This window comes from Lepisma saccharinum, chromosome 6, assembly GCF_977018435.1.
Source record: "Lepisma saccharinum chromosome 6, izLepSacc3.1, whole genome shotgun sequence".
Taxonomy (NCBI): domain Eukaryota; kingdom Metazoa; phylum Arthropoda; class Insecta; order Zygentoma; family Lepismatidae; genus Lepisma; species Lepisma saccharinum.
In genome coordinates, this window is record NC_139234.1 from 72,236,621 (window position 1) to 72,249,619 (window position 12,999).

Here is a 12,999-nt window from a genome sequence, read left to right on the forward strand (position 1 = left end):
TCAGTGTTTTTCTCTAAAAAAAAAAAGTGCTGAAAAATGGGGGTGGGGGACATAGGCGTGACTTGGGGCCTAATTTTGGAGGGGCAGAATGGTACTTTGAGCTTAACTTTGGGGAGGGGGGCATAATCGAAAAATTTTTCATTCCATAAAAATAGCATCCAGGATTATTTGATAAATAACTGTGACATTTGTGAAATTACAATAACTAATCATGTCAAAGGAGGCTAAAAAAGTGTAAATTTTTACCAAGCCTGAAAATTTTGGGGGTTAGCCCCCCCTTGCCCCCGCCAAGTCACGCCTATGGTGGGGGAGGATTTCTCATTCATGTTTTGGGATTACAATTTAAAATAAGAAATCACAAAATTATTATTATTTCTATTCACCCATGCTCATGAAGATGAAAGCTTCAATCAAGGAAAGGAATAAAATAGATGTTCAATGGAATTAGTACACAAAGAGGCAATATGAAAAAATATGATTATTGATAATGCACTTGTGGACTTTTTGTACTTCACAAAGTTCTTTAAGAAGGCAAGACATGCTGCTAACTCCTGTTAAACCATCTTCCTTTTGAAATGAACAATTTTGTGTACATTTCTATATATTTTTCTTCTTTAGTTTCTGATCTTCATGCATCGCAGAATATACGCTCCTGATGGTTATTGTACTACCATCTACTGATACTACTTGAAACTATTAAAATCATCAATCCCATATCACTTCGTGATATCCCATATTGGATATCTGGCCTTTCCTCATATGCTTTGAGAATTATCTAAAACTAAGTCGATACCATTTGAACCAATGCCAATGTCATAACACTTTTAAATTTCTACTGATATTGACAGTTGAACATTTTTGCAATTTAAAGAAGCAAAGAAAGTTTTTAGACATTAAACAATAGGAAAATTCATATCAATGTCATATCAATCTAGTCATAGCTTCACATATGAGAATGTTGAAAGAGTTGCACTTAACAAATCCACATTTGCACAAAATACTGAAGCAGTATTTGTGGACATTTTGAACGTGGCAAAATGGACAGAATATCCACACTGGGAAAAGTATTGGTGAATAAATTCAAGCCAATACTTCCTCCTTTTATTTCATATTGGCTGATAGTGGTACACTGATAAATAGTATCAAGTCAGTTCTAATATTAACTTCTAAAACTAACCTTAAGAGCTGTTTTAGTCATGATGACAGCAACGGCACTTGTGTCAAACTGAGGTCTCCCAGCACGTCCAATCATCTGCAGCAATTGGCTCTCTGAATACTCCCTATACTCTCCAGCGATGTACTGTTGAGTTGCCTTTATAACCACCAAATGTGCAGGCAAGTTCACACCCATTGCTGTAAACATAAGAAGCAATAGCGAGTTATTCCACTTGTACTATGAAATGAGCAGCGTTAGAAAAATTATTTTTTAAGAGTAAACAAACTAAGTTACTTTTGCAATTATTTGCTGGCCCACGTGGCACAGTGGTTTTCACATCGTGCTACGATGCCAGAGGTCCCTGGTTCGAATCCTGGCCTGGGCATGGATGTTTGTGGGTGTCCATTCATCAATTTCATCATATCATCACTCATTCCCATCTTCGCAAATTAGCCAAAAGTGGCACAAGAAGCGAAGTAAATTAAAGCAAATCATCAATCAATCAATTTTGCAATTATTTTTTATAGATAATGCAAATTTTTCTTGTATGTACACATTGTAGAATTATTTCTCTTGTAGTCTACAGTTGTTACAAGCATAAATACAAAATTTGTTGTGAAATTTCAGGAGAACACACACTCCCTTCATCAGACATTTATATTTAGTTTGATTCAAGATACAGTTATAACAATGGTTAAAATTTTTCAACAAAACAAAATAGAATCAGTTATACAATGGATATTGTGCATGTTACATTGTTGTAACATAGCAACTTAACTGTGAAACAAGCAATCTGTTTTATTATTATACTAGCTGATTGCCCGGCATTGCCAGGGTATTTATTTATCCCAATCTTCTATTAGACATGAAAATAATGAATTCTAACAATAGTATAAAATGAACTTTGAGTTGAACGGCATGGGAGTGTCACTATTCATCTTAGCGACCCCGAAAATGATGGATTCCACACTAATATAGGTCGTTTAACTTGTCACCCCATCCCCCTCCCCTAGGGGTGCCAGGGCTGTTTTGGAGTTGAACGGCATTGGGAGTGTCACTATTCATCTTAGCGACCCCGAAAACTATGGATTCCACACTAATATGGGTCGTTTTACATGTCACCCCCTTCCCACCCCCATCCCCTAAGGGTGCCAGGGGTGTCTTGGAGTTGAACGGCATTGGGAGTGTCACTATTCTTCTTAGCGACCCCGAAAACTATGGATTTCACACTAATATCGGTTGTTTTAGATTATTGTTACATATATCCCCTTCCCACCCCTACCCTTAGGGGTGCCAATGTAACTAATTTTATTTACAGGTAAATGTCATCGTGACTATCACCAATTAGCTTAGCAACTCCGAAAAGTATGGATTCGACACTAATGTAGGTCATTTTTGACATTTTACTTTTCACCCCCTCTCACCCCCATGCCGATAGGTGATTAAATTGGAGTTGAACGGCATTGGGAGTGTCACTATTCATCTTAGCGACCCCGAAAACTATGGATTCCACACTAATATCGGTCATTTTCGATTACATTTACATGCCACCGCCTTCTCACCCCCAACCCTAAGGGTGCCAAGGGTGTTTACCCGCACAGAATTTCTTTCCAGATTGCAAGTAATACGTGTACCAAGTTTGGTTGAAATCGCTCCGGTGTTCGAGAGTTATGCTGGAACAAACACACATACATCCATTTTTATATATATAGAAGATAGATAGATATTGGTGATCTAAAATTGCAACAATTTTTAGAAGATTTAATTTCAAAATTGTTTTTAGATCACCAAGGAGTTTGGAATGTATATTTAATTAATACAAAATGAGAAAATCTGTACCAGATGTGGAAACCACAGGAATATATAATATAAGTTGTTCATGTTCAAAGGATTATGTAGGAAAAACATCAAGGAAAATGGCAATAAGATAGTACAAACACGATTTGAATATAAATTTAAACCAAGAAGAGGTTTGTCAGCACACATCATCGAGGAGAAGCACATGATTGAAAAGAGAAGGGTTTTAAAAAGAGTGACGGGAAACATAGATTTGAATGTATGGGAAGCTTCATTCATTGCAGAAGAAATTTGTAACATAGACCCACTATGTAGTTTTCTTTTTCACAAGTGGAGTAGGCCACCATCTTTAAAATTTAATGTAATGGAAAACATCAAGTATCTCTCTAAAAGTAATGATAATTTTGAATTGCCTGATGATATTTGGGATTTATAATTTTTTTAAAAAAATGTGATACATTTTTTATCATAGTGTGTGCATTTCTAGCTACAAGAGAGGAAAAATGGAGGGGGACGACAAAAGTAGGCGGAGTCTATTTCTGAGAGGATGCAAGTTAAGTCTTAGATGACAGTCAGTTTTTGGCTTGGAAAGGGAACGTTTGTTTGGGGAAATGTAAGGAGAGGGAGAGAGGAGTATGGAGTGAGAAGTACAGAGAAGTTGAGACACAGTCGGTCTTTACCTCGGAAAGTGATCATTGGTTTGGAAAGTTGTTCGAGGGGGAGAAGTACAGAGAAGTTGAGACACAGTCGATTTTTAGCTTGGAAAGGGAACATTTGTTTGGGAAAATTGTAAGGAGATGGAGAGAGGAGTACAGTGAGAAGTACAGAGAAGTTAAGAGGCAGTTAAAGAGACTTATGGGAGTGTGTGTGTGAAAGTTAACTTTGGAACTATTATTAATCATCTCTTTGAGAACAAGACAGGTAATATACTTTTATATTTAACACTAACCATGCCGATGCAGTCTTAAGGTCATTTATCATAAAATGTGTGAGTTTGCCATTCATTTAAAAGTTCTGTAGGTTTACATTTATCTAGGTACCTCAGCATGTGAAAATACAGCATAAGCGAGTGCTTATGAGCTAACTACACCCCCTATTAAGATCCCAACAGCGGTGGTGTTGTACGTTATCTAAAATAATAATAATAATAATAATAATAATAATAATAATAATAATAATAATAATAAAACAGACTGCTTGTTTCACTGTTAGGTTGCTATGTTACAACAATGTAACATTGACAAGATCCATTATACAACTGATTCTTTTTTGTTGAAAATTTTCAACCATTGTTATAACTGTATTATTAATCAAATTAAATATAAATGTCTGATGAAGAGAGCGTGTGTTCTGAAACGTCACCACAAATTGTGTTTTTTATGCTTGTAACAACTGTAGACTGCAAGAGGGATAATGCAAAACTGGTAAAAAAAGATTTGTGCATCAACTGCAAGTGGATTGATCTTTATAATAAATTACATACATTACAATAAACCTCATGTAGATCTTTATACTTGAAAAAGTGAAGTCACAAAAGCAACATTACACACATAGGACTATGCACGAAAATTAATTTTCGATACACAGTGGAGGCACATGGTGGTTCAGACCCACTTTAAACTGTAGGTCCAGTTCCAATTAGTGGACTACACACCAAATTCAATTCAAGTCAACAAACATTGACATTTTATATCTATTTAGCAAATTATAATTTTGTTCAATACTGTTGTATCATGCAGAAAAGTAACAGTTAATTCCATTACTCATTACCTGACAGAAGTAACTGATGTACTTCATAAACAAGTAACTCATTACTTCCAAAAATGGAAATAACCAGTAGTTGTCATTGAAGAATAACAATATTTTCTGTACTGGTAAAAGAAAGTAAAATTTCAAGTAATTTACAGAATTTGATATTTTTAAAATAACCTGTAAAGAAGACAGTCACATATTTTCTCCTCTTGCTTCCCCTCTGTTTGTGCCTGTATGCTCCTATATGTTGCCACATTTATTGCACTTGAGTGTGTCAAGAAACAGGATATTGTCCCTGTTTTGCGTGCAAGTGTAACATACATGTGCTTTATTTATTTATACATATTAGTTTACATATTATACAAGAGGGAATACACTGAATCAATCTTTCACAAACTGTTTTGCGATAATTGTCTATAAATTCCTTGATATTTCAGGGTTTAAAATAAAGGTTTGTCAAAGGATGATTATGCAATTTACGATGGGTATTCAGAAAGTAAGTTCCCGCATGGCAGCTTCTCTTGAGATTTCAGCCAGCATATGGGACCGGTGGTCACCAACTATCATGAGGAAATTGAGAAGCTATGAATGAGTCATATATAACCCAGTCATGGAAACCAACAACAACAACTGGGGGTTCTTTGTGCTGACCACATGTCACCCCATAATTGGTTGGATGATCACCCACCTCTGCTGAGGCATGTGGGAGTGAGGCAGGCAGTGGTAGTTAGGCCTTGGCCCTCAAGGCCTGTTGCATCACAGGTTATTATTCAGAAAGTTAGTTCAAGTAAGTTGTTTGATAAACACATATTTGTCACAAAATAATTGTAGTCTAACACCTTGCATGAACAACTACTTCTCATTACACACCCCACCACTACTGTTAAGGCATTTACATGTATTTTCTTTCAAATAATGTCATACGTACCAAGTGTAGTAGTAGCAATAACAACAGGAAGGTAACCAGCTCGAAACAGTTCCTCCACATTATGACGATCATCTGAATGCATTCCGGCATGATGGCAGCCAACGCCTGCAAGGAGGAATTCTGAAACAAACCGAAATGCACCAAAGGTAAATGATAAATTTAATTACAACATAAATTTATATCAGTGACAGAGAATGACTTCTTTGACAATGCAAGCCTTGGATTTTGCAGGCTATTTCTGTTATAAATTGTGCTGATTTTGATGTTTTATTCCTGGGATGTGTGTTTCCTTAATTTCAATCGATGACGTAACATCATTCTTTTATTCCTACCCAGCAATAAAAATATACTATGTTATATAAAATCAACAATAACAAATGGAAATACATAATTTGTTTTAGGATTTTTAACTAAATGAACATACTTCTCTCCTCCATTTTGCTCAGTCAAGATGTTAATCCTAGAGTAAAATTCCTCAGAAGTGCTTTCTGTATCATTTTCAATGATAATTTAATAACTCTCCCCTCAGTCTGTGTACTATTCAGCTGTGTATGTGTGTGTGTGTCCATCTTCTTTAAAGGAAACAAACAATGAGCTGGTAGCACCTTTTGGCGCAGTATTCCTAAAAAAAGAATGTCAAATGCCAGAAAACATGGGAAAAGGAGGGCTGACTGCTAAGAAAAAGTATAAGTAACTTCTCCTTTTCGAAAATCCTGGCACGACTGTTTGCATACATTGATAGAAATGTATGATTTGAATAGAAAGTCCAGATAAATTCAATGTACAGGAACAAGAGAAGCTCTGAAAACGCACCTCTTATTTTGTGATCTCTGATCATGTTGGCAGCTAGCATAATTCTTTCATGTTGCTCTGGTTGAAAATGAAAGGTTATCTCTTTTATTAATGTTGAACCTGTCTGTTGGACTCCCTTTCTTGTGCTACAGAATATCTGAAAGATAAACATTAACAAAGGTTTAGTGTAATAGAGTAAAACATTAATTAGGTACAGATAGAGAACACATTATTGCTGACACTGATAAAGTATTAACATACAATTTATCAACACTGTTAACTATTATTGTAATGATCCAACAAAAGAGAATCCACAGGAGACACCAGGCTCCATTCCTAGGTGCGTTACACTGGACAACAAATTTTAATTTTTCCTCTGTTAAATGGAAAAGAAAAGGCGATTCTTATAGCATTTTTCCCGCTGATTTAAAATCTTTTACTGTTTTTCTCTATCGGATTGAGATTTTTTTGTAATACACATTTTTTGTTACATTGAAATAACTTTGTTTTATTGAAACTAATATATCTTAGATATTCTGTGTACTGACCAAAAATGTACTTCTAAAGGATTTTCGGCTGTATTAAGCTTATTAAGCTTCAGGAACATCTCTTTTGAGAGTCCAGGAATAGTCAGCTAACATTTGTCGGCTCCATTTACCTTGGTAACTGTTTTCCATGGTGTATATTTCCTCCATGTATGTCACTTACACTGCCATTGTTGGAAGGGGGATAAGTCCAAATGTTAGACCATCAAATGGATTTTTAGAAACATATTAATCTCAGTTTCTGCAGTTATCAAGACACTGCCTAACAAGTAATTTGTAGTTAACTGGCTTGTGATTTCTGACAAAATTCTTTACAACGTCTTGGACTGATTCCCTTGCTTTCATCTCAGCTTCATTCAAACATATGAAGAGTTGGACTATAAGGGACAGGCCTTCTAGATGAAGTAATTTCATAGTATTTTACGATATGTCTAGTCTTTGCAGCTATTCCAGAGAATTTTGTAATGCAAAAATAGCAATCCGTTGAGTAATTCAACGGTTTTCTCTGAATGGCATATCACAAACTCTTTCAACCACATATAAACAGTGTCTCACATGAATCACAGCAGGTATGAGAGGCCCAAGATTTATCCTGGTCACCTATATTGCAGCCAGTGGCGAAGCATGCTTTCTCTGGAAGGGTAGGCACAGGACGGAGCAGGGATTGGGGTGGGGGAGCTGTGAATTTTTTAAAAAAAGTAGTATGTTAAAATATAGCCCCTAGAAAATAAAAGATAATACATTACCTGAATCTCGTCTACTGCTGTTCGAAAAAGTCGGGTTAGGGATTGTAAAGGATAATGTAGTGATTAAGCCTCTCGCCTTATAATCAAGAAGTAGAAGGTTCGATTCCCCCTGGAGGCATTGGTTCAGATTCTACTTTAATCTAGTCTCGATTAGATATCTGAGAAAAAAGGCGCTTCTGTCTCGAAGGTCAGAAAACAGTGACGATGGGACTCGATGTTCTGACCACGAGTCACCCAATGAAAAAGCTGTTTTGTCAGGCCTTAGCCACTCGACTTTTTAAAAAAATTATAATACGATTTAGAAAATGATGAAATGCTAAATGAGAACACAGACACCTTTCTGTGTCCAGACCAGAAAATTTCAGTAAAATGGATATTCTCAATACGTTTGCACTGTACTTTCCCCCCTTTTAAAAGTAGCGCATTTTCAGTTATGTCACTAATCATGAATGGAAATTTCGTCTCAATATCCCTTTCCTCAAAGAAATAAAATGCTTTAACTCTCTGAATCGAGATTGGTGTGGGGCACATCCAGCAGCTAATACTTCGTGAAAAGCAGTTTCTCAAAAAAGCTGAAAGTACCAAACTTAATACTGCATACTGCATACAACCAACTTACATGCATTATTTGCAGTTAGAATTCTAATAATGCCTACGTTGATAGGTTAGGAGGCCAGGTTTAGAAGTGTTACAACACATTTTCGCGACGTGTTAGCAGCTGGGTGTGCTCTGCTCCCGGCACAGCTATGAATCTTCCATGGAAACGCTGCTTCAACAAGCTCAGTGCGTCCACTGTCTACTTCGTCATGCGCTCGTACACGATCGGCACTCTTTGGATGAAGTCGGAGGCCGGCCTCTCCGTGTACGTTACAGGCGAATGAGCCCCTGAAATTACGTTTTCCCGCATGAATTACATAGGTTGTTATGGGACCAGCTGAGGCACTCTCAGGCGGGCCTCGCTGAATGTGCAGATACGGTTTCAGGCAGGGTTGCAAACTTGCGGTAATTATCGGAAGACCTAGAATTTCAGTTTTCATTTATTAAGCGTCGTTTAATGAAATTATAAGTAATAAAATAATCCGTTATAGACAAATATATTAGGGTAGGCCTCTGAGCCTCTGGGCCTCTTAGGATGCTTTGCCACTGATTGCAGCCAAAATATAGTTCATATGATTTCCTAATCACTGGAGCTATGTTTCGTTCTTGAGATTTCGAAGTTGACTCCCAGACGGTTTTGATTGATTGATTGATTGATTTGGTGTATTAAGTCCACTTTATGCACAGTAAGGCTAATCGGGACTGGACCTACAGCTTAAAGAGGGATCCGAACAACTATGTGCCTCCACAGGGTATCGAACCTGGGATCCCTTGATTACAAGGCAACGACGTTACTATTGCGCTATCAGGGAGACCCCCCAGTAGACACGGATCAATGGGAAGGCCAATAGGGATTATCCCCTCCCAACTGGCAGGTTCTTGGATATATTATTATGCCTAATGTTTTTGAAGGCCCAAATGTTTAATATCGAGAATATTTTTCAAAGTTTGATTTAAATCAACTTTATCCTCAGATAGGGTCAATCGCAACTGGACCTACACCAGTTAAACCCAGCTAACCCCGAAGCTCAACCAAACAACCCACAGCTAAGATTACCCACTTCAGGTATTGGTTAGGGTGGTTACTGTCTTAATTTCATCACCACTACAGTCTTTCTATCTAAACTGGAGCTTGCTACTACTTCTTTTCAAGTAGTTTCCCTATTCCCTCACAATACAGGGTCAATACTGGCATTTTGTAGATTGAACCTGGGAATGATCACACCAAAAGGCAAGAGTGTTATACTTAGGTTATTTGTACTCAAGAATCCTTTGCATTCATAAAAATAATAACAAATTACATGAAATTTGCAGTCCATAAATACTAAAATCAAGGAAAAATTGTACATTTCCATCCCATGAATGGGAGGTACAGATCTACATTATCTGGCTCTCAACCAGAGTAGAGGTGATGTGATCAGTACTATGCTCAATACACCTTTACATCCCTTGTGTAGTTCCCCATGTGACGGGAGGCTGAGTGAGCGTCAGAGCAATCTATGTAGGAACAGATAAAAAATTTCTACCTGACATCACGCACACCACGAATCGAATTCATGTGACAGTCAGATGATCCTTGACCAGACCTCTGAGGCTATGATATAAATATCAGATCAATAAAATTGTTGCTAATTTTATCACTGAACCAATATGTCATTATCAGATTGATACTAATTTGTCCCATCTTTAGTTCTTATGTACAAAAAATATAACTATGTTAATAATGAATTATACCTTTATATTCATAAAAATAATAACAAAATGACATAATTTTACACTAAGCTATGGCCTATTTATAGAAATATCAGATTGTAAAATTTTACTGATACACCATACCATTGTACATATCTCATCTGATATTGATTGAGTGCTGATTATTATCTGCCTCTTCCCTAATAAATAATAATTTGTGACTATATATCAGGGGAAATGTTACATTGCAGTTACAGGTAGAAAGAGTACTTACCAATGTAGGCTTTCCTCCTGCATGGTTAAACAATATATCCCTGAGCTTATAGCTCAGCGAGATGTCAAATCGAAATGGTGTCCAGCCTTCTGGGCAATGATACCCATAGACAAACTTTTGAAGTTTCACAGGCCTCAAGTCATCGCTAATCCTGAAACATGAAATAAATGCATGTTAATGATTTAAAATAAGCAGGAAAGAAACATTTACAAATAAACTTTGATTGTGTTTGTTGTAAATGAACTGAACTTTTTCTATCAGCATTCTCATTACAAAATAGACAAAGATCGAAGAATATTAAAACAATGAAAACAAACAATGCACATGAATTGATCCCTCATGCATTATGTGAGGAGAATGCATATGCCTAGGTTTTTACCTAGGGACGTTGATGACATGGTCTCCGAACTTAGATTTCCCTGTGGTTCTTTCATCATCCTTACTCGTCTGTCCTGGTCCTTTCTCACTACAGCCTTCTATTCCAAATTCTTTACATTTCTTCAGGAAGAATCGTTACAGACCTAAGGAAGCACATTCTCAACGTTCTCAAATTGAAATAATTACTTCCACATTATAACTAAATTATAACTTCAACCAATCTCTGTGTCAGGTTGGGCAAGGTAGACATTTCTTTGAGCATTCCTACACTTCCTTCATTTCATCAATTTATTGTTCAAGAGATAAAAATGTCATGTAAAATAACCTGAATAGAAAATAAGCATGCCTTAGAAAGAGTATACATTCAGAACTTTCTTTGTAAAAAGAGTATGTATTGATTTTTGGTTTGATATTCCATAAGGAAGACATCAAATGCATAATTATGGATGCAAGTTGAATTCATCATTTTAGAATGAAAGATCCCCCCGGCAATGACTGCACCTGAAAACAGAATGAAAGGGTGCATTAGCCCTCCCACCCCCTTTGAGGTATTGCCACTAGTCCAAGGATCAATGCATTGAAGATATTTACAAAATACACCTAAAATGCTGATCTTGAAACTCGTGGTTCATAATTTAGGTTGAAATTTCAGTTTAGAAGCGATGAATAATCAAAATCACAACAGGAGCACCCAACTAATGTGATGCCAGAACTTGTTGAAGGTGACAATGGGACAGGTAATGGAGACCTTGCAGAAATTCTCCTAGCTGTGGTTACCATCTACTACACTGACCCACTTCAACCTTGCTAATGATAAGAACTGTGTACTGGGACTTATAAATCACATTAGAAGTGTAAATGAGTTTGTTAGAAAGCAAAGATGCATTCCACTTGTAAAGATCAGAATGACCTTTACTGGTTTTAATATAATATTAATTAATTGTAGGCTTGGTACATGGTGAAAGGATTAATTCTGATGTGTATTTTTATGTTATTACATGTATGTATATGTACTGTTTGATTATGCTCTTGCTTGATATTAGATTCCCCTGTTCTTATCTTAATGTTCACGGACTTCCACCCCGACTATAAAAAAGGGTAGTTGGGCTTAACAAAAAATGAGTTATTTCCCACCTTCACGAGGACGAGGAACCTTTCCTCTAGAGTTTAGTACACTTATGGTGGCTAGACTGATGATAAAGAAAAATGTTGCATTTGATGTAAGATAACCCCTGTTTGCTGCCTCCAAGTCCCCTTTAGAAGAGCTTTGCATACCAGATATTTCCGAATAGAATACTTATGCCCAGAAGTTAAAAGAAAAGAAGGAAGAAGTGTAAGGAAACGCATTGAAATGATCAGAATATTGATAAGTCGAGGGTAGGCCTGTAGAGATAGTTTCGCTAACTCTGTGGTAAAGAAAGTGCCAATGGTGTAAATCACAGGTGCGCATTTTGTTGATTTGAGTTTTGTGATTGACTCGGAGTAATGCACCTGTGCAAGCAAGTAACTTGTAAATAATGTAAATAGAAGCCGTATACAATCCTACAGATGTAATGCTTTGATTTGAAGATAAACTCCATGAACAAAAGGTACTGCCAAATAAACTGTAGTTTACTCTCTGTAGTAGTGTAAAAGAACCTAGGGACAAAAAATATAAATTTTATGTGTAAAATCCCTTTCGTACTTCCGGCGTTACTATAAACTACTTGCGAGACACGCAGGGAGAGGTGTGGAACGAGAGAGATTTGAAAGGATTAAAGAAGGGAAGTATTCAAGAACTGGATATAACCAGGGATTTGTAAGGGGCAAAATTTGGAATGACCAAAATTACAACTAAAAATATATCTAATTTTGAGTGTGTTAATGGTAAGTTGAAGTGCACTGCAATTAATATGCTTTTCAATAATGACATGAATTGCAAATTATTATTTCAGTACTATTTTTCCATAATAAATTTCGAATACACTTTTTATAGAACGACCACAAAGAAAAGAACCTTCAGCCAATAGTCTCCGTACACCTTCCCCTCCATCGTTTCAACTCGGGTCATAAGGGATCATGCTCCACTCTGTCCCTTCCCTCCATGTGGGAGTACGATTTATAGGAGTCGTGGGTCTACGTAGGCTCTTTTGCCTGTGGTTCCACTACAACAGTGGTTGGACTCCTCTAAAAAAAAAAATCATGCTAGGTCACAGTAGGGAACAAAATCATTCAGATACAAGTTAAAATTGTTAAGTCAAGTCCCAATTAGCCTATCTGAACTTAAGTGGCATTAAAAACCTACTGTTTGAGAACTCCAGACAGGTGAGCCAACTTGTATGGAAACTCAAAACAGGTTCTGT

General features: G+C 36.7%; 1 protein-coding gene across 2 annotated transcripts in view; it reads right to left on the minus strand.

The window, feature by feature from the left end:
- The window catches only part of LOC145988871 (putative ATP-dependent DNA helicase HFM1), a 357,472-nt gene that overhangs the window by 305,843 nt on the left and 38,630 nt on the right, over positions 1–12,999 (minus strand). For both annotated transcript variants that reach the window (XM_083124130.1, XM_083124131.1), the window contains 4 exons: positions 10,280–10,430; positions 6,447–6,582; positions 5,634–5,753; positions 1,178–1,353 (listed from right to left, as the gene is read on the minus strand). In XM_083124130.1, the coding sequence (XP_082980256.1) occupies positions 1,178–1,353; positions 5,634–5,753; positions 6,447–6,582; positions 10,280–10,430 (583 nt within the window). The remainder of the gene's footprint in view (positions 1–1,177; positions 1,354–5,633; positions 5,754–6,446; positions 6,583–10,279; positions 10,431–12,999) is intronic.